At 54.8% G+C, this 20,328-nt stretch overlaps 11 protein-coding genes across 11 annotated transcripts; 3 read left to right on the top strand and 8 right to left on the bottom strand.

Annotated features, from left to right (window-relative positions):
- Positions 1 to 202: 202 nt before the first annotated feature.
- HMPREF1541_10123 (uncharacterized protein) lies at positions 203 to 902 on the bottom strand (the record flags this gene model as incomplete). Its single annotated transcript, XM_008714794.1, has 4 exons — positions 203 to 516; positions 562 to 652; positions 704 to 789; positions 839 to 902. 4 exons carry the CDS (start codon positions 900 to 902, stop codon positions 203 to 205), a joined length of 555 nt encoding a protein of 184 aa, XP_008713016.1.
- A 495-nt stretch (positions 903 to 1,397) lies between these two features.
- On the top strand, positions 1,398 to 3,962 carry HMPREF1541_10122 (uncharacterized protein; the record flags this gene model as incomplete). The annotated part of the gene is made up of 1 exon (XM_008714793.1): positions 1,398 to 3,962. One exon carries the CDS (start codon positions 1,398 to 1,400, stop codon positions 3,960 to 3,962), a length of 2,565 nt encoding a protein of 854 aa, XP_008713015.1.
- A 70-nt stretch (positions 3,963 to 4,032) lies between these two features.
- Positions 4,033 to 4,850, bottom strand: HMPREF1541_10121 (uncharacterized protein; the record flags this gene model as incomplete). The annotated part of the gene is made up of 2 exons (XM_008714792.1): positions 4,033 to 4,558; positions 4,669 to 4,850. The coding sequence occupies 2 exons, from the start codon at positions 4,848 to 4,850 to the stop codon at positions 4,033 to 4,035; spliced, it is 708 nt and encodes a 235-aa protein (XP_008713014.1).
- Positions 4,851 to 5,388: 538 nt separating this feature from the next.
- On the bottom strand, positions 5,389 to 7,444 carry HMPREF1541_10120 (uncharacterized protein; the record flags this gene model as incomplete). Its single annotated transcript, XM_008714791.1, has 2 exons — positions 5,389 to 7,344; positions 7,394 to 7,444. The coding sequence occupies 2 exons, from the start codon at positions 7,442 to 7,444 to the stop codon at positions 5,389 to 5,391; spliced, it is 2,007 nt and encodes a 668-aa protein (XP_008713013.1).
- A 651-nt stretch (positions 7,445 to 8,095) lies between these two features.
- On the bottom strand, positions 8,096 to 8,533 carry HMPREF1541_10119 (uncharacterized protein; the record flags this gene model as incomplete). The annotated part of the gene is made up of 4 exons (XM_008714790.1): positions 8,096 to 8,133; positions 8,184 to 8,220; positions 8,269 to 8,361; positions 8,408 to 8,533. 4 exons carry the CDS (start codon positions 8,531 to 8,533, stop codon positions 8,096 to 8,098), a joined length of 294 nt encoding a protein of 97 aa, XP_008713012.1.
- A 632-nt stretch (positions 8,534 to 9,165) lies between these two features.
- HMPREF1541_10118 (uncharacterized protein) lies at positions 9,166 to 10,762 on the bottom strand (the record flags this gene model as incomplete). Its single annotated transcript, XM_008714789.1, has 2 exons — positions 9,166 to 9,410; positions 9,460 to 10,762. 2 exons carry the CDS (start codon positions 10,760 to 10,762, stop codon positions 9,166 to 9,168), a joined length of 1,548 nt encoding a protein of 515 aa, XP_008713011.1.
- Positions 10,763 to 11,802: 1,040 nt separating this feature from the next.
- On the bottom strand, positions 11,803 to 13,219 carry HMPREF1541_10117 (uncharacterized protein; the record flags this gene model as incomplete). The annotated part of the gene is made up of 3 exons (XM_008714788.1): positions 11,803 to 11,979; positions 12,039 to 12,922; positions 12,967 to 13,219. 3 exons carry the CDS (start codon positions 13,217 to 13,219, stop codon positions 11,803 to 11,805), a joined length of 1,314 nt encoding a protein of 437 aa, XP_008713010.1.
- Positions 13,220 to 13,689: 470 nt separating this feature from the next.
- HMPREF1541_10116 (uncharacterized protein) lies at positions 13,690 to 16,146 on the top strand (the record flags this gene model as incomplete). The annotated part of the gene is made up of 1 exon (XM_008714787.1): positions 13,690 to 16,146. One exon carries the CDS (start codon positions 13,690 to 13,692, stop codon positions 16,144 to 16,146), a length of 2,457 nt encoding a protein of 818 aa, XP_008713009.1.
- A 567-nt stretch (positions 16,147 to 16,713) lies between these two features.
- Positions 16,714 to 17,703, bottom strand: HMPREF1541_10115 (uncharacterized protein; the record flags this gene model as incomplete). Its single annotated transcript, XM_008714786.1, has 1 exon — positions 16,714 to 17,703. One exon carries the CDS (start codon positions 17,701 to 17,703, stop codon positions 16,714 to 16,716), a length of 990 nt encoding a protein of 329 aa, XP_008713008.1.
- An 829-nt stretch (positions 17,704 to 18,532) lies between these two features.
- On the top strand, positions 18,533 to 19,312 carry HMPREF1541_10114 (uncharacterized protein; the record flags this gene model as incomplete). The annotated part of the gene is made up of 1 exon (XM_008714785.1): positions 18,533 to 19,312. The coding sequence occupies one exon, from the start codon at positions 18,533 to 18,535 to the stop codon at positions 19,310 to 19,312; it is 780 nt and encodes a 259-aa protein (XP_008713007.1).
- A 292-nt stretch (positions 19,313 to 19,604) lies between these two features.
- On the bottom strand, positions 19,605 to 20,036 carry HMPREF1541_10113 (thioredoxin-like protein 4A; the record flags this gene model as incomplete). The annotated part of the gene is made up of 1 exon (XM_008714784.1): positions 19,605 to 20,036. The coding sequence occupies one exon, from the start codon at positions 20,034 to 20,036 to the stop codon at positions 19,605 to 19,607; it is 432 nt and encodes a 143-aa protein (XP_008713006.1).
- Between the last annotated feature and the right edge of the window lie 292 nt (positions 20,037 to 20,328).

The raw sequence follows: 20,328 nt of genomic DNA, 5'->3' as shown, positions 1-20,328 counted from the left end.
AGAACCGCGCTTATCTCCTCCATCGCCCTCGACGTTTGAGCTGATGCATCTATCACACCGGGCGCTGAGCAAGTCGCGATGGACGAGCAGAGTGGATGACCAGCGCGATAGTATGAGTGGCGTGAAGAGCGCACGGTCTAACGAGAGCCGACCTGGTACAAATGGCGGATTTTCTGAATCCATCCGTCCAAGTTCAGGATGCTCAGCCGGTCATGTCCACGTCACGGTCGAGGTCTCTCACTGGATCAGGATGTGAGTGGCGAATTGTCCGATCCGCGATTGGGCTATGAGGATGGCCGTTTGGCATATGCTCGCCGCTCCCATTCGTTTGAGGCTGCTGCATCATGTCTTGAATGTTCCGTGAGCTGGATGTGGGACGATTGCCATTGACAGCCGCCGCCGCGGCCTTGGTCGCATCTTCCTGGGCCTTGTCTTCCTTATATTGACGGTAAGTTTTCGTCTTGGGAACAATGTCGGATAGAAACTCTAGATTATCAATTCTTGAGACAGCAGTGGCTACGCCTGTCAGTTGCTGCAAACTCAAAGTCGAAAACAACATACCAATGTCCTTGTACGCGATGTTTCGGCGGGGTTTCCGCTCGGATTTGACGACGTTATGCGCTTGCTCTGTCAGGTACCTCAAGAAAATTTCCTGGAAGGCAGCGTCAGATCTTTACAATCCTGGCGATAGGGAGAAAATTACCGTAGCCACAGAGATAGCAAACGCTGCCGAATTAGAGCACTGGGCAATGTCTTCATCCTGGGCGATGATTTTCTTGACCCGAGCAACTACAATGATTAAGATAAGCGATAGAGAAGTCGTCCGGGGTGGCCTTACGGGGAACCTTGGATGTGCCAGTGATCTCTTCTGGAGGGCTGATGGGTGCGTTGTTATATGGCATGGCGGAGAGAGACACTCCACGACTAGACTGTGACGGTCCGCTGTGGTAGTACGGCTAGTACGGTGTCCAGATACTGTGGCCGAGGGCCCAATGCTGAAGTCCAATCTAGAACTGATCGGGCGCTGGATATGTCCTCGACGCGTCGAATAAGTCCACCCGCAAGGCAGCGAACAGTGGCTCAAGAACGGCTAATGATATCGGAATCAGGGAATTACTCGGGATCTAGAACGCGTGAAAGACTCGCGATGGATGCTGACCGAGCAGTTCAAGATGCACAGCACGTCGAGAGATTTTGAGAGCGACGAGGCGTCGAATCCATGGCTGTGGCCCGAAAGGGAAAAGCGTCAGTCCGACCGTCGACGCCTGGGGTAAGGCCAGCCTAGCGGTTCCCCGGCTTTCCCTGCTCATACATCGCCTGTCGACCTTATTCTGGCTTTGGACTGGCTCGTCTCATTTGATTCTCGTATATGGGACGATGACACGCCGTCCGATGTTATGACCTCTCATATTTCCTTCGCTGCGAGTGCGCCCCATCCCGAAAGACCTTCAGTCTCCGCCCGAAGACGTTCACGGCGACTCTCTTCTATATCTGCGACCCTCGAAGATGGACATGACGTTGCTCAGCCTGTACCAGCGGCCCAGACAATTACAGAGGAAATAGCCGAGATTAAACGATACGAAGACTTCACCACCATCGACTGGGTACAGGATGCGGCTCAGGAACATGTTCGGAGGCGCAGACGGCGAAGGGAGACTGCAAAGTTCTTCGACAAAGATGGTGCACTGGGCTGGAGACGAAAGATCTGGGAAAGCTACGACGCAGCACAAGCATGGGTTGTGGTCACTCTTGTGGGCATCGCCATTGGCCTGATAGCAGCCGCATTAAACATCATAACCGAATGGCTTGCCGATGTCAAACTCGGGTACTGCACGACTGCCTGGTATCTGAATGAGGGCTTCTGCTGCTATGGCTCCGAGGAGGGATGTGACGAGTGGCACCATTGGACGTCGTTTTCAGTGGCCAACTATTTGATCTACGCCATCTTCGCGGTCCTACTGGCCTTTCTGTCGGCCTATCTGGTCAAGGCGTACGCACCGTACGCTGCTGGGTCTGGCATTTCCGAAATCAAGTGCATCATCGCTGGCTTTGTCATGCAAGGCTTTCTCGGTTTCTGGACTTTACTCATCAAAGCGCTGTGTCTTCCTCTGGCTATTGCGTCAGGCTTGTCAGTTGGCAAGGAGGGTCCCAGTGTGCACTATGCGGTGTGCGTCGGAAACGTTATATCAGGCTTCTTTGACAAGTATAAGCTCAGTGCTTCAAAAAGGCGGGAGATTTTAACAGCCTCCGCCGGAACTGGCGTTGCGGTGGCTTTCGGCAGTCCTATCGGCGGCGTTCTCTTCTCGCTGGAGGAGATGGCGTCTCATTTTCCGTTAAAGACTTTGTGGCGAAGCTACTTCTGCGCCCTGGTCGCGACCTCTGTGCTGGCGGCCATGAACCCCTTCCGGACTGGACAGCTGGTTATGTTTTCTGTCACCTATGATCGCGGCTGGCACTTCTTTGAGATCATCTTCTACGTGATGCTTGGAATATTCGGCGGACTATACGGTGCTTTCATGATCAAATGGAACCTGGTGGTTCAGAGCTTCCGGAAGAAATATCTCGGTCAATATGGCATTCACGAAGCGGTCGTACTCGCAGGAGCAACAGCACTGCTTTGTTACCCGAACATGTTTTTACGCATCGATATGACTGAGATGATGGAAATGCTGTTCCGAGAGTGTGAGGCCGACTATGACTATGATGGGCTATGCGAGAAGAGCAACCGGTGGTCTCTAGTGTTCTCTTTGGCCGTTGCCACCTGCCTTCGAGCGTTTCTGGTCATCGTATCCTACGGCTGCAAAGTGCCCGCCGGAATCTTCGTCCCTTCTATGGCCATTGGAGCTTCCTTTGGGCGTATGGTTGGCATACTTGTTCAGGCTCTGCATGAACGATTTCCAGACTCTGGTTTCTTTGCTGCGTGCGAGCCGGACGTGCCGTGCATTACGCCGGGCACGTACGCCTTTCTGGGTGCTGGAGCTGCGTTAAGCGGTATTATGCATATTACTGTTTCAGTTGTCGTCATCATGTTCGAACTGACCGGAGCTCTGACATATATCTTGCCTACGATGATCGTGGTAGGTGTGACAAAGGTGGTAGGAGACCGCCTGACGAGCGCTGGTATCGCAGACCGCATGATCTGGTTCAACGGTTTTCCTTTCCTCGACAACAAAGAAGAGCACAGCTTCGGTGTCCCTACATCACAAGTAATGACTAGCGCAGTCGCCGTGCTGCCATCGACAGGCATGGCGGTCAAAGATCTACGGAAGCTTCTGGACGACACGAATTTCTCGGGCTTTCCAATTGTCGACGATATGCAAGATAAGACTCTTGTTGGCTACATTGGCAGAACGGAGCTCGATTTCGCCATGGAACGTGCAAAGAAAGGCGGGATGATCGCACCCGAGACTCGATGCGTATTCATTGCGGAAACCAGTGATGACCCACAAACGCCGATAGTCACGGAGCCTCCAGTCAATTTCGACAGCATGGGCCTGGCTACCGTTGACTTCAGCACCTTCGTTGACCGGAGTCCGATCACCGTCCACCCGAGGCTCCCCTTGGAAACGGCAATGGAGCTTTTCAAAAAGATGGGGCCTCGTGTCATTCTGGTCGAGCATCATGGCACATTCGAGGGTTTGGTCACAGTGAAAGACTGCCTGAAGTACCAGTTCAAGACGGAGCATATCGATCACGCGGCTCAACAGCAGAACGAACCACAGAGCTCCGACAAGCTTGGAGATGTCATACAACGAGTCAGTGAGTGGTTCGCAGACCGCATTAACAACCTGTCGCGAGGCAAGCTCAAGCTCTCGCCCCGGCAGGCGCAGCGCTGGCAGCGAGTTCCGACTCAAGCTCAGGACCATCCTGCCGATGATTATCGCAACGAAAGCGAGATTCTAGACGGTACTGAATTCGTCATCGAAGACGAACCTGACGGCGTAGAGATGGATGTACGATAGCCGATAGAACCCAGTCTAATGTCCAAATTTTGATCCGTTTCATATGATATGCACTCTAGATCTCTCCTCTCTACAACGGGGAATCCGCAATCTCCCCCCTCCTGACCCTCTCCCTCTCGTCCTCCACGGTGCCCTCCAACTCGATCAAATCCTGATCTTGCTCCAGCCTCTGCTCCTGCGCCCGCGCCGCCATCAACCCCTCAGCCTCCTCACCATCCCCCGTCCCCTCCCCAGTGCCCCCGCTCTTCACCCCAGCCCCACCCCCGTCTTCCTCCCGCCTTCCGATAACCACATTCCCCACCGCCAACAGCCCAGCACCCACCCACCACAGACCCGGCAGGCGCTCGCCGAAGATAGCGGCGCCCAACAGCGCGGTGACGACGAAATTGGCCGACACGTTGACGATGCTGACGCGGGTGGTGGAGTCCCCCCGCGTGAGCGCCGCCGTGAAGAGCGCCCACATGGCCGCGTTGAACAGGAGGTTCATGCCGAAGAAGAAGCCGCGGGTCGCGACGTCGACGGCCGTGTTGTCGGGCGCGAGCCCCAAGAGGGTCGAGATGTGGGAGGAGAGGGAGGAGGTTAGGGACGTTGTTGTGCTGTTGGTTGGGGGAGGGGCAGTGTCAGCGGTTGTAGATGTAAGAGGTATACCCTAGGAAGGGTAGGAGGACGGGGCCAGCAAAGTGAATGAGGGGGACTGGCAACGTACAGTTTCGCGAAGACGCCATTGAGGGCGGCGCATCCGCCAGAGGACACGGCTAGGATGATCCAAAGGGGCTGCCGGCGCAGGAAGGCGAGAGGGCCGCTGGACATGTCGCTGCGGTCCGGGGACTTCGTGCTCGGGGCAGGAGAGGTCGGTGCGCCGCGTTTGGGTCGCTGGCGCAGGGGCATGACGAGCGAGTTGGGAACGACGGGGGGACTTTCGCAGTTGTACTGAAATGCGCCGGCGGAAGAGGGGCGGAGAAATGTTTGGACGCTCCGGTCGGGGCAGCCAACATCAAGCATAACTAGGTATCTGCTTGTGTAGAGGCTTTATGTGTTAGCATGTTGAACAGCTTCGTACGACATTGCGAATTTTGCGAAGGCAGTGCCGAAAAGATGAGGTGCACGGACATACTGCGTGAGAAGAGTCAGGATGCTATCCCTGATTGGACCCTGCTCAGCTACGTGCTGCACCTCTTTGCAGTGTACCCAATCCTGGTGTTGTGCTCATGTGGAGGGCACCGCAGCTGTAGCGTGACCGTGAACGTGTCGAGAACGAGTGTGCATGAGGCGGCATATGTCACTTGTGAACAACCTTCGCTTGGATGGCAACATGTCTCTGGGGGAAGGGCCTCAAACATCTACGGGCGGGTTCCTTCAGGGTCACCATTTTTCAGAAGATCAACAACTCAGATCCCTTGAATTGTACTGACCGAGTGAATACTGTTCACTTCAAGTTCCCATTTGCAATCGACAATCCCGCGGAGACTCCGTGGCCTGAAAACGACGCACCCCTTTCCTTACCTTTGCCCTTGCTCACAGCTTCTGCCTCATTGCCATTATTGGATACACTGTTGCTGTCCATCAGACTGGCTGCGTTCTTTCCCAAACTTCCCTCCTCAAAGCCGAGAGACTTCACGATGCCTAGACCCTTGGTACGGCCCTCGCGGAAGAGTATGCGGTCGCCAATATTGAGGTACTCAGGTCGCTGAACGAACCGAAACGCCACGGTCGCACGATCTCCAGTCCGGATGTACTCGCGGTCTATGTCGATGATTGCGCAGGTCTGACTGACGGGACCCACATGAAGCATCGCCTGATACTTTGGGCGAATGGTGGTGGCATGAGACAGGATGAGCACCTCGGCAACGAACTCCCGTTGCACCCTTGGCGGAGCGTCCAGCTTCGGCAATACGACCATGCCTTTTCGTACCTCCTTCCGTCGTATTCGCTTTAGTGCGAATGATGCAGACTGACCAGCTGAGCACACAGGCACCTGTATTCGCTTACGTTCGATGGAGCGAATGCTGGTTGTTTGGAATTGTCCAAGTGAGTCCGGGCCAATCAGAACGGTGTCGCCTGCGTGGATAACACCGGACTTGACCACACCAGAAACCACCGTGCCGACGAATGGGACAGAAAAGGTGTCGTTGACGTGGAACTGGAAGGGCGCCTGATCATCGTAGTGACCGTGGTGGGGCAGAATGTTCAAGAACGTCCGCACAAGATCCAGGCACTCGCCCGTGACATTAGACACCTGAAAGACCGGGCATATTCGCTGCGACACAAACTGCGTGGCGGTAGTAACAGTCTGCTCGTGGTTCTTGATGAAGACCGGGATTTTCCTAGCACCAGGAGATTTGAGTATTCGAGTGAGTTGGGTGATGGTCTGTTCGAGAATCTGAGGCGGGCAGATATCAATCTTCGTGATGACCACCATCACCGGAACGTTGAGAGCCAGAGCAATGCCGAGGTGCTCCTTGGACATACCAATGAGGCCATTATTGGCTGCCACCATCAGCAGACAGTAGTTCGGAGAGCTCGACAAAAGTCCAAAGACGGTGGTACGAAGGTACCTTTCATGGCCAGCCAAGTCTGAGAAGCTGATGACTTTCGCACTTCTGTGGCCTATTTCGCCCCAGGTGAGCTTGCGACCAGGCACCGTCGAGCCGACAATATCGCCATGAGTGTCGAATCCCATGATCTCCATACCGACTGAAGAGGTTCGTCCAGACTCAATCTCGTGCTTGTGACGGAACAAATTGACACGTGCCTTACCGCGGCCATCGTCCAAACCGCCTTTAACTAAAACGCCCAACATGGTTGACTTGCCTGCATCGACATTGCCGACCACAGCTATTCGGGTTTCGATCACATCCTCCGGTGTCCCCGGGCTCTGGCGGACGAGCAGCTTGCCATGGCAAAAGTCATCCTTTGCGCCATTGCCCTCGGCTTCGACATCACCACCAACATTGTACGTGAGTAGCACTCGAACATCGGCCTTGAGAGGGTGGGCAGCCTCAGTCACCCTTGCTAAAGCGATATCCCAATGAGCCCTGGTAAATTCCATGGCCTCCCCATTATCTTCAAGGCCGAGCTCAAACAGCGTTTCTCCATGGCCCTCATCTAGTCGTGCTTGTATTAGACCGGTGAGCAGCTGCAGTGTGGCGCCGGCATCTTCAGATTCGTCAAGCAACCATTCCTTGGGCTTCACCTGAGACGGGGTATCGGACAGCCCGAGCTGGTCGATGATATCAAGCTCAGCGTGGTCCTCGGTGGCAGTCGCACCAGTGGCGGTGGAATAGCCGCTACCGCTTGGGGCTATGGAGCCGAGTCGCTCGCTGCCCCGCGCACGAGTCTTCTGCTGTTGCTTCTCGACATAGTCTGCGAAGTCAGAGAGGGCCTGCCTCACAATCAGCCTTGAGAATAGCCACACTTCAGGGTGGACGCACGAGTTCACCTTTCCGGCGATCTGCCGGTGTTTGTTTCATGCGCGTCCCCATATTGTGTAGATGAGATGCGTATGCTGTATGGTAAGTCGAGGTTGAGTTAAAGAAGAGTCGCCCCCGCGGTTAGTGAGGTATTCGAGGAATCATTGTATGGTATGGAGCTGTGAGAGTGGCGCAGGAAAGACTATGCTGAAAGCATTGGAATTCTCAGGGCGTCGAAGTCGGTAGGCTATGATAGACGTGATAGGTAAGGGATGATCGAGCAAAAGAGGAGGAAGGTTCGCGATATAGATCATCAAGTCGCGGTGGAGGAGTCATTGACTGCACTTGAACGTGGCGACTGACTCACCCCACCTCCACCCCCGCCCACCGCGGCTTCTTCTATCTAGGTACGCGAGGCTCTTTTGAGGCGTTCTGCGCCGCATCTGTCACTCAAGGCTCCTAACTCGGACGGTTTATGGATATTTGTGACTCTGCCTTCAATATGACTGAGCTTTTTCGGTCCTTAACCTGTCTCTTGAGCCCCAGCCTGCGATTCAAGGTGGGGTAGATGGGATCGAGCGCAATGCACTGGTGTTGCGAGCAATGACTGTTGGGCGCCGGCTTGCCATCTGGACCCGTGTGTCTGCCTTAGTTTGCGCTTATGTATCTTTTCATAGACTGCTCGAGTGCGACCGAAGGGCTACCAAGTGAACCCACGATGGCTCATGCAGGTTGTGGAGAAATAAGGACAACCGAATCACCTTCAGTGCTGTTAGCGAATACAATCAGTCTTGATTAGAGGTCGACTGACCTCTGACGAATAGCATGTCCGACTGCTTCTTTTGTGTCTGGCTCCCGTTAGCATCAATGCATAACAAATGACTTAGGCTCAGTACCCGGACAGCGTCCTCGCCTTCTTCATCTTCGTCGATGGTGTATATGGTTTCTTCCACCTCGCCCAATACAAGATTGCAATGACTGTCGTAAGCCTGGTCTTATTAGTATCGGACCTAGTCTGGGAGCTGGAGTATGTACGTGTAATCGTCCTTTCAATTCACGATCGCCTCGGAGCTTGACAAACACGACCTCATCCAAGGACAGTCGCACCAGGTCGAGGGGCTCCGAAACGGAGCCACCGGCTTCATCCGCAGTGTCGGCCATCGTTGGGATACACCGAAATAGCTGCTCTAAAGAAAAGGCGACCAATGTGAAGGTTGGCACTCTGATCTGCAAGCAAGAGGGGATCTTTTTGACAAGGCTACGAGGCTGTTGGATTGCTTGGCATATATGTACCAGAAATTCCTGACGAAACAGACCATGTAGCACACCCATTCTACGCTCAGCCCAGTTTCATAATACTGTTACTTACATCTTACCAAATACTGACTCTCTGGGTAACTCTCTGGGCACTCTCTTGAGGCAACCTCTTGAACGATCCCCCTAGACATTAGCAAGTCAATAATCCTATACAAAACAAGAGTGGGACCTAAGTGATACCTGCATGCCGTTCTGTTAGGATGCGAGTAAGAGGCGGGTAATGGAATGAGTGTAAAACGAGAGCGATCTAGACTGGTGTATACTAAGGGTACCTAAGAGAGTATCTCGGAGGAACCCAGAGAGGTCCCCAAAGAGGTGCCCCCAGAGAGTGCCCAGAAAAATGTCCAAAGAGTAAGTGTTTAGTAAGCAGTAAGTGATAGTATGACACTGGGCTGAGCGTGGCTCACCAGGGGTCGATTACTGTTCTTTCAGCAAGGCTCTATCTTGATGCAGTCCGATCTCTCGACCTAAAAAAGTTATAGGTTCAGCTGGAACTTAGGATGCGTCCGTATCCGTTCGCCGTACCGCATGAATACCCAGACGACGGGGAGCATGCCAAGAGCAAGAAACGCCAGCAGAGAATTGCCCCATCCGTACCCAAGCGCATCATACATCTGCCCTCCGCACAGTGGCAACAACGCACCGCCCAAACTTCGCAGCACCGTGTTGGCCGCCATGGCGCTTGCGGCGTACCGGGTGTAGGCGTCAACGAGATACGTTCCTACCACCGAGATCAGCATAGTCAAGCAGAGCCTAGGGTTGAATCCTACCGATGGGCATGAAGATCAGAATCATCGCGGCCCCCACGATCGTCGTGCCTATGATGGGAACGATCCAATGGACTCTGTACTCGGCGCTCCAGCCGTACAGGAAGAGGCCTAGTGGCATCAAGACGCCCCCATAGGCTAATGGCGGTAAGCGGTACTCTGGCTTCATTTCCCCACCATCGGCCATGCGCTTCAGGGTCTTGTCGGATATGGCGCCGAAGATGAAAAGACCGAAGAATTGGCCTATGCCGATGCCGAGATAGGTGAGGCCGACGTTGGCGCGGGAGACGCCGTATACCGTCTCGTACAGCTCCGTGATGGTGGTGAATAGCAGGTACAGATAGCCGTAGCTGATGGCCACGTATAAGGACAGCAAGAACACGATCGGCGAGAGAGTGAGCATTTTCGTCGGCCGGACAATGTTGGTCCAGAACAGTCGTCCAGGCGACATGGTGGACTGCAGGATAGATCGCAATTTCTCGTTTCCAGTTTCCTTGCGCAACCGCTTCGCTTTCCGCTCGAGGAGGGTCATAGGATAGGTCTCGTCTTGTAGCCACAGTGCAGCGGCGAATGCGACTGCGGCTGCAATGGACAGAATATAAAAGTCCCACCTCCAGCCGAGGGCTTCCCCAATATAACTTCCAGCAAGAGGCCCCAGGGTCGGGCCAAGCAGGATTGGCAAAGTCCAAGTACTCATGACCTTGCCCCTTTCTTCCTGCTTGAACAGGTCCGCGATCGTCCCTGAACCCACCGTCATTGGCGCAACGCCTGCAAAGCCGGCCAGGAATCTGAACACAATAATCATAGCGAGGTTCGTTGACAGACCACAGACTAAGTTGAAAATGATAAACAGGCCGGTATTGATATGGTACACCCAAAGCCGACCGTAAAGCTCGGACATGGGCCCGACGATCAGTGGTCCAAAGACGTATCCGACTACATAGACCGAGACAACGAACGCTGCCAAAAGGATGTTCGTGGAGTTGAAATCTTTCATGACATCCGGGACAGCGGGAGCGAACATGGACGAGGCGAACGGTGTCATAAGCGTAAGGGTGGAGACGACGAAGATGTTCTTCCACTTCTTGAAGGCAGGCCAGTTGAGTGGCCTTGCCGGGTCATCGGGCCCCTCCCAGTCCACAACATCTGGATCGTCGACAACCTGGACAGCTGGTCCGGGAGCTTTAGCGGGCGCCGCTTTCTCGACATCTTGGACATTGGAGTCCGTTACACTCTCGGAGCCGGTGTTGTCGATTGTCGAAGAGTGGTCGATTTCTTTGTCGGGCCGGCCAAGGTGGTCCACCATTTTCGGCTAAACAACGTCGGGATTGTCCAACGAAACGATGAGACTTGCGTCAATGTGTGCTATAAGGACATCTTTCAGGTGATAGTAGATGACACTTGATGAAATGGTCAAGAGATCTGGAAGGTGTGGTAGTAGGGAGGCAGAAATAGTGATCTACAAAAGAGTTGTGAGAGAAACAAGCGACTTTTGGAAGATGCACGATCGTAGCGATCATACAAAAGGGGATTTGGAGCCTTCCCCTCCTGTAGACGATGGAGGAATAATGCGGTAGCCTGCCTGAAGATGCTCGAGCGGGTAACTCACAGTAGCAGCATGGGTAACCAGCGTACTCGGTTATAGGTAGTTCGTCCCTGTCTTCGGACGAAGGATGGAGCTAGTCAGCAGCGCCTCGGGCTTTGGCGTGCCGATATCCGGGCGAACTATACGTACCCCAGACTCTGGCACACGAACCGCCTGTTCAATCACAATTTACTGCCGGGAAAAGAGTATGTGCAAATGAATATAAAGCGTCTCGCGGCCTCTTCTTCAAGGTACTGTCGGTCGTGAAGATTGGAACCTGGTCGGTCATGTTCTACGTCAATTTAAAGACGAGGGACAAGACACACACCCACGCAGACACCTGCCTCTTATTGGCCGCGGCTGGAGTCATTCATCCCTAGCCACCAGGGGTTGACAAAATTGACGGGAGGTCTTCCAGTAACTCATAGTAGAATACCACGCGAAACAATTAAATGTGAGTCCGAGGAGGGCGCCAACCAATATTGTCGAATCCTACATATGATCTACTGATCACAGTAGATGATACCCACTGGCGGTCCAAAACAGACAATGCTCTACAGCAAGGGGTCCAGATTGGCGGCAAATATATACTACTGATCTACTGAGGTCACTCTATGGTTCAACCAATTTAAAGTGACATCCTGTCTATAGCCGGTGAACGCTAGTGTGATAATTAGGAAACAATGGTCTTTCATCTATAGTCAGGAGGCCTCCCGTCGATTTTATTAACTACCTGCCGGCCTCTAAATTTCTTACCTGGATCACGCCGCCCTACCTTTCCTCAAGACCTGGTCTAGAGTCGCGCCACCCCGGAGAACGTGTTCATCCGACCACCTCGGTCCCACTACAGTCAAGCCCAATGGCAGGCCACCAGTGCCCTTCAGCCCAGGCACGTTCACTGTCGGCACATGCAGAGCTGACCACATGGCGTTGAAACACTGTAGACGGCCATATTAGCGGTCGAGACACCCAAAAATGGGAGGAAAGTATTGCATACCGCATCTCCGGTCCATCCAAGCCCCTCTGGTGCACTATCTGTCGTGCTCGGTGTAATGATCAGGTCGTATCCTTGGGCGATCTCATCCCAGACGGGCCTCAAGCGCGCCACGCTGTCGTATGTCTCGCGTATCCTTTCCGGCGTCAGGGTGGCGCCCCGGTCAAAGATGTTCAAGATGACCTTATCGAGCTGGTCTCTGTCCGTCATGGCGTGGCCCAGGAACATTGCCCGGCTCTCGTGTGCCATCAGGTTAGAGTGCCACTCGGTCATGCGGGCGAATTCGGCCGGCAGCTCCAGGTCCACGGGCCGATAGCCCTGCTCTACCAAAAGCGATCGGGCGGCCTCCCACGCTGATTTAAGACCTGGACCCGCCTTCGTCCAGACGTGCGTTTTGAGCATTGCGACTCTGGCGGTCCGCGGCATGGGCTCGTGCAGCTGCGGTGATGGAAAAGGCCGTTGGGTGTATACGCTGGCAATAAGGTCGATGTCATCAATGCAGCGGGCGAAGTATCCCACCGTGTCGCACGTGGTGGAGTAGCGGCTCATGCCCTCGGTAGACGCGGTTCCCCAAGTGGGCTTCAGACCCCAGATGCCACAGAAGGAGGCCGGGCGCACGATGCTGCCGCCGGTCTGGGTCCCAATGGCAAGCGGGACATGTAGATCCGCAACCGCAGCGGCAGAGCCGGATGAGGAGCCTCCTGGTGTATGCGCGGTGTTGTGTGGATTGGCGCATGGACCACCCGTGGTGGTGGAGGCAAACTGTGTGGTGTGAGTCTTGCCGAAGATGAGAGCACCAGCAGCACGGAGGACTTTGACGGTGGTGGCGTCCAAGGGAATGGTGGGACTGTTAGAGAAGATGGGAGAGTTGAAGCGCGTGGGCATGTCTGCGGCGTAAGTTGGTGTGTTTGTTTCACGAGAGAGTAAGTACCTTGAGTAAGCAATACATCTTTGATGCCAATAGGGAGGCCGTGCAGTGGGCCACGCTTGTGGACGGGGATCTGGTCGAGGACCCTTGCTTGAGAGAGCACCACATCTGCGTTCAGATATGCCCAAGCATGGACTTCGGACTCCCTTTTCTCGGCAACTTCCAGGAGGCTCTTTGCATATGCTTCTGTGGACAGCGCGCCAGATCTGAGGCCGGAAGCCAGGTCATTTGCTGTTGCTGTGTGGAATGAAGACATGGTGTGGTACAGTGAAGGCCGAGACGTCTAGTAGCAGATAGATTCTATGTTTAAGTTCTTTTGCAACATCTAGAGTGAATGGACAACTCCTGGAGAAGAGAAAGTGAGATTGGGGTCATCTCGGTCATGTTTATGCCGGACATCAGCGTTGACGGAGAGGGTTAGGGGATAGGATAGCATGTCACAATGGATGGAGGTCCTGATCTCCGCGATCACGGTGAGACATATGCTGCTATGGGCCTGAAATGAAGGTCTGCACAGATACATAGGAGACCGCCTCCCTGGTAATCGAGAGCAGTGTATGTACTTGGAGTGGCCTTGCCGGCTCGGGCTCGGGAAAAACTAAGTGCCGAGCGCGCCTGTGGGCCCTGGAAGTCGAGGTCGCGGTTGCCCTGTAATTTTCCCCAGAACAGTAGACAGCTTCGTCCGACTCAGATTCATCACCACCACACAGCTGGTGAATGTTCTTGATGACCGGCGCAGCTCCTCTCTTGAGGACCGTCGACACTGCTGCTCGTTCATCACGAAGCCGAATTCCGCACCTCAAAGCACACATCAATTCTCGTCACCTACGGCTTCCAACGGCCTCCCTAAGTCCTCGACCATGCAAATCGCAGCCGATAGCCAGACAGCCATCGTACGGTACTCGCTCATCTACCTCGACCGCGGTTAATGGCCATTTTTTCGGCCAGCTTGGGGACGCACAGGGGGAAGCTCGACACGAGAAATCAGCGGTATGGACGGCACCGGTCGAGTTTGAAAATATAACCTCGGACCATGGCGTTGGCCTGGATTCTTCACGCGGCTCTGCGGACGAGCCTAAGAGCTTGTCTGCCTGGGATCTACGGGAGGACGAACATCCGGACCGTGTCTTCTTCGCCCTGATTCATGCCGCGGATGGGGCACAATTCATTCATACCGCCAGCGACCATGCCTTTAGCCGCGCATTTTGCCAGCTGGATCCCGAGCACTTCATTGAAGCCTACAAGCCACTATACCAAGACCTTCCACCCTCGCTTCACATTGGCCCGGCCTTCCGAACCGTTCGGTCCCTCGAAGATAGGTGCAAACGCTTTGTACGACGCATTCAACGCATTATGCAGATGCGGACCGATGCAGGCTTTCCTCTTACGCTTGACGTCTATCGCCACGTCCTTTGGTGTGCCGAGGTCGCATGCGATGAGCAATTCGCGAGGCTGGTCTTCGACCGCGAGATGTCCGCTCAAGGTGTAGATCCGGACGAGGACTGCTATAACAGCCTTTTGGCCGCATGTGCCAAGTCTGGCTTGAACGATGTAGCACACCGCAAGCACCACCGCCGTACACAGTATCACCTGGATCGGCGAGAGAACGTCCACGGTATAAGGGACCAAGGACAGCTGGCCGTCCTCGGCCGAGGTCGCCCTCATCGCTCGGAACCGGCAGGACTGCGAGATTATGTTTTGCGGGTGTTCAAGCAGATGGGCGAGCAGGGTTTCGCCGGGAACGAAAAGACCTTCACGAGTCTCATGCTCGCGCTAGGTCAGGACGGAGACATGAATGGAGTCAAGAGCATCCTCCGCTCCGTTTGGAACATCAACACCGAACTTCTCCTTACCTTCGATGAAGAAGAGATCGAAAGTCCGACCTTCTACGAGGAAAACTCTCCACTTCGCCCCACGGGGCGCCTTCTCGACACTGTGGTGCATGTCTTTGGTAACAATAATGAGATGTATGTGGCCTCGTTACTAAATGACTACCTCTCGCGCAATTACAACATCAACGCCCCACAACATGTGTGGGAAAAGCTCTTTGAGCTCACTTATCAATTCGCTCGCCGGGAGAACGCCTGGCACCGGTCGAGAAATTGGAGTCCTGGGCATCTGCCTGGTCAAGCACTACCCCGGCTGTTTGAAATGATGACGGACGAACCACACAATGTACAACCAACTGTACAACTGCTGACGAGGCTGTCTCAAAACGCAGGTCAGCACTTTGAATACGATGCTGCCATTGGGCACCTTCGCGAAGCTGTGCGGTTACTCGATGTTGAGCAGACGAAGCTTTCGGAGCTTTATGACCGGATATTACCCAGCGTGACAAATGTCCACAACGAGTCCTACTTCCTGTCCGACGAGTTCTTTGCTGATCGGCAACTCTTCATTCAGCATTCCATCCAGGTCGACGCGGATTTGCAGGCGGTGATACTGGCAGTTCGGCGGCTGCTTCGCCGTCAGCGTCCGCCAAGAAGCGAGTTGGAGCAACAGTGGGAGCATGTCACTCAACGCATTCCGGATATCATTCGGGAATTTCAGACAAAGCTTCCCAACGAGATCGGGTATAAAACTATGAATGGCGCGGTGAGAATCAAGAATGGCTATTTGCACCGCAGCTATGCTATCGAACTTGCCGACGCTCACTTCATTGTTAAGACTGGGATTCTGCGCCGCGCGCTTGACCTCGACCATCATTCGATAATGATCGAACGGCTCCGACGGGTTCCGAGGAAACTGGAGCGATTCAGCAAGTGGTGTTTCCTTTGCTGTAAAGAGGATCACAGTCTATTGCAGTGTCCGGATCGGGACCGTATTCTGGCAGGCCCCATGGAAGTGCTATCTTATGCCAGGCCAACTCTTACGGAAGACGGAGCCGATGAAGAACCAAGCACCGGATGGGCTCTGTTCCCAGAGGTGGAAGAGAAGCCCCAAGTAGTCGAGCCTCCTGTACGCGAGTCTCGTTCAAATGTGCTCTGGATTCGATCCTCTGCGGAGATGTGGCACCAGGAACACCTCAAGGCGCGTTGGCACGCTGCTGAGAAAGGCGATGGGTATGCGGGCCAAACGCCAGATCCTGTGAAGAGACCTGAAGCAGGCGAGGAGAAAGAAGTTGAACAGGATCTCGAAGACGAATTCGAAAGCGAACCTGACGAGGCTAAGACCAGGCCGTAGTTTCAGGTTCAATGCGATGGGCGCAGGATTGTACAATATATATACTCCTGTATACTAGCTGTAGATGAGGCTGTAGAACCAACTCAATCTTGACCATCTGGTTCATGTAATAGAGCGGATCAGTATGGTTTTCGTTGCTATATGGCTAATCGTTCTGTTATGTCCTCTTGGGGAGGGACAGTCTGTACCGCCCTCCTTGTGATGCAGTTGCAATGCAATAATGTCTGCTCTGCTCTGCTCTGCTCGACTCACGCTTCATGCATGCAAATCGCGCCCTCGTAAAACCACGCGGTGCAGCCGCAGAGAAGCCAATGCCACATGGAACCAACTTCGCCAACACTCTCGCGAACGACCGAACAACCCCCCCTGCTCCTAAATATAAGCGTGAGAGACGAAGAAACCTCCCATGCGATAGCCGGGCCCGAGCTAGTCCTTGCCGTTCCAGACAGTACCAGTGGTTTGAGAGCGCAAGCACTTTCGAAACCTCCCTGGGTCCAACGATACAGTAGAGCACGCTTCCTCTACCATCCGAGCCCATCCCTTGCACCGTGCCATACATACATGTGTTCACGACCCAGCAACCCCCTCCCTCTTCAGATCATTCACGACCATGTAGCGGCCCACGCCGATCCACCCCCAGCGGAACCAGACCATCTGGCTCTTGTGGCCGCTGACCATGGCGTCGCGCGCCTTCCAGTACCTGGCCAGATCGCTCATGAACATGACGCGCTCGCCCTTGGTCTTGCCCTTGCCGGCGCCGCCGCCCAGCACGCCCTGCACAAGCGTCGGCAGCGCGTCCAGCACGAAGCTGTACTTGCGCGCAATGTTGACGGAACTGAGCGTGTAGAGCGACACGGGGCACGCATAGCCGGCGTGGCCCTTCATGAGGTTGCGGAGGAAGGTGAGGGCGCCGGCGTGCAGCGCGATGTGGTTGGGGTGACCGGACACGCCGGCCTGATCGAAGGTCACTAGTACGTCGATGGTGGCGCGGGGGCCTTCGGGCACAGCGGGCGGTGTGGGTGCTGGGGACGGCGTTGACGGCTTGCTAGTGGCAGCGGATTTCTTGCTCTTGCTCTTGCCGCCGCTCTTTTCTTTCTTGGTGTCTTTCTCTTTCTCGGCTGGGGGGGCTGGGGCGGGTGCGATCAGCTGCGGCGCAAACGCACTGGCTAGCACACGCGCGATTTCCTTGTCGTCCCACTTCTCGGTCATGCCGTCTTTGAAGCGGCGCTCGTCGTCCATGACGAAGACATCCTCGCGCCGACGTAGCCCGAGGGTCACGGCGGCAGCTTCGAGTTCGCGGATGCGGGTGGCGCCGAGGCCGTCGGCGTTGCCGGTGCTGAGACACAAGATCTTGACGTGATTTTGTAAAGAGGGGTGGGTTAGGGACTGTAGAGTCGGAGAGAAGAACATGGACTCATCATCCGGGTGTGCGATGAGAAGAATGATGCGCTTGTTGCGCAGTGTGGCTGGGGGTGGTGGGGTGAGCGTGGATGTAAGGTGCCAGAGTGCGAGGAAGAGGATGGGCGTGAGCGCGAGGAGGTAGTACATCGTGGACATCTCGTTCAGGTTCGAAGGTTCCTCGGCTATCGCGTACGGGCGGGCGTTGTCGCGTAGCGGCGGCGACGGCGACGACGGCGTTGGTGGTGCAGCGCACGCGACTCTGGCATTCCCGCCCGGACACGAGAACGGGTGGCCGCAACAAGTTCAGGAAGTGTGGCAGGAAGGCAGGCCTGATGCTGACAGCGGACTGCGCATGACAGGAGAAAGGATGCAGGGTTCGTACGGTGGATAGAGTCGGTGATCGCACCTTACATGTTCACAGCGAGATGAAGAGGCGGTCAAGAATCCGGGTTGCATTGAAGCGAGATTTCCCCACCTAATTCTAGGTAGCGTCGGCCGCAACGGCGACATCATGCTCTCCAAAGGGGGGGGGTTGATCGCCAGGAACACAGCTAGGGTGGCGCACAGTGCCGTGCTGAGACTTATCTTGGACGCTGAGTAATAGTCGTCGAGACTGAAAAGCGGCCATAAATACCACACAGCATTGAACGACTTCTTCTTTTGGCAACGAAAGCGGCGAGGGGAGCCTCTCATTGGTCTACTTGGTGTACGTGGTAGATGGCCGCGCAGCCAAGAAATCATTTGTACACGTCGGACGAGACCTGGTCCGGTCTGCATGCTGCTTCTGACTGACCAATATGCCCCGGCCGCTTTGTGGACTGACATTGGCAATGTCGCGAACCGACAATCGCTGCTCTGGGCAGGACATAAGCCGAGTCGTGGACACGGAGAGCGGACAGACATAAATACCATGTAGGCACGCTTCATGTGCAACCGGATTCACTGCTCCCATCAATCCTATCAAGGCATATATTCTTTAGCTACCATGTCCAAGCCAACAATCGTCACCGTCCACGGTGCATGGCACAGTCCGGCCCACTTCGAACCTTTGGCCAGAATCCTGCGCCAACATGGGTACACAGTCGTGTCCGTCAGCCTGCCTTCCGTCGTCGACAGGGGCACAACCCCGCTTGAGGATCCAAGAGATGATATTCGTGCAGTCAGAGACGTGGTTGTGCAGATTCTTGATGCTGGTGACGATGTGGTGCTTGTTCCGCACAGCTATGGAGGCATTCCAGCCTCATCGGCGGTGAGGGCTCTCGATTCCAGGAGTCGGTCCGCAGCCGGCAAGAGCACTTCGGTTATAGGCGTCGCCGCCATCTCCGCCTATGTCGCCCGCGAGGGTGACGACATCGCTACGGCTCAGGACTTACCGTCTGGAGAGCGAGCCGAGTTGTACGCGATTGACGGGTTGAACAATTACATTCAGTCGGAGCTCAATCCACACAAGCTCTTCTACGCCGATATACCCGAGAGTGAGGCAGAGAAGTGGACGGCCATGCTCCGACCAATGCTTCGCACCGCATTGTGGACCAACAAGTCAGAGTACTCGGCACACAAGGACATCCCGATCCATTACTTGGTATGCAACCAGGATCGGGCCCTCCCCAAGGATACCCAGTGGCTGTTCATCAATAAAGTGCGTCAAGACGGAGGAAGCGTGAGGGTCGAAGAGGTCGAGGCCAGCCACTCGCCTTTCCTGAGCATGCCCGATCGCACCAGTGACTTCATCAGACGAAGCGCAGGGGAAAATCTGCCTGCATGAGCAAGGCGATAACAGTGGGCCTCCACAGGTCGACAAAATTGATGGGAAGGCTCCTGGAACTCACAGCAGACTACCACCCAAAAGCCGCTGATGCGGGTCCGAGGAGGGCGCCAGTCGATTTCATCAACTACCAAAAGTAATCTGCTGTATGGCCGGGGAGCCCTCTGGTGGATTTTGTCGGTCCTTTACTGTGAGCTTTTAGTTAATCTAGGAACCTTCCCGTCAATTTTGTCGATCCTTTTTGGTGAGCTTCTAGTCAATCCAGGAGCCCGCTTGAAACGCGTTCGCTCGCTCAGTACCGGTAGCGAGTAGAGTAATCCTTCGGAGAAACCACCAGACCCCTCCCTTTCTTTGCACCCTTGTAGATGGTCTCAATGATGTCGATGAGCTCCTGCTTGTCCTCGAGTACCCAATTGAGCTTGTTGTTGTTGCCCGTGCCAAAGTCACACATCATGTGCTTGTTGCGAAAGAAGAACATCAGAGTCATAGGGTCGTACAGCTCGTACATCTGCTTGAAGTCGGGAACTTGGTCAAGATCGCAGACGTAGATGACGGCGAAGTTCTTGACACGGTCCGCGATTTTGTAGAGCACCTCATCTTGGCGCATGCAGTCGGGATCCCAGTCGCGACCGAAGCGGATGACGACTAGGCGCTCCTCCTCGGTGAGGATGGCTTGATCCACATGCCAGGCGGTGACAAGGTGAGGAATAACAACGGATCCCATGGTGAAGACACGACGGTCGAACTGATGAGGCCGGTGAGCGCTGTTCCAAGGGGGAGGCGACACTCGTCAATGCGGAGGTCCGTAGTGTGACCAGGTTGTGCAGAGGTTCGTAGTGTGACTAGGTGATGCAGAGGAGACAACACAAAATATCGTGAGGCAGAGGGCTGAAGTCGGGAGCCTGGGCTTGGCATATCTCTGATTATCTTATCAGATCAGCGACCCCGCAGGCATCGTCACATGGAATTTTTTTACTTAAAGATGTCAACCTAATCGACAACTCGATTTCGCAGCC

Source organism: Cyphellophora europaea (assembly GCF_000365145.1).
Source record: "Cyphellophora europaea CBS 101466 unplaced genomic scaffold supercont1.11, whole genome shotgun sequence".
Classification (NCBI taxonomy): Eukaryota; Fungi; Ascomycota; class Eurotiomycetes; order Chaetothyriales; family Cyphellophoraceae; genus Cyphellophora; species Cyphellophora europaea.
This window is presented reverse-complemented; position numbering and strand designations above follow the sequence as displayed.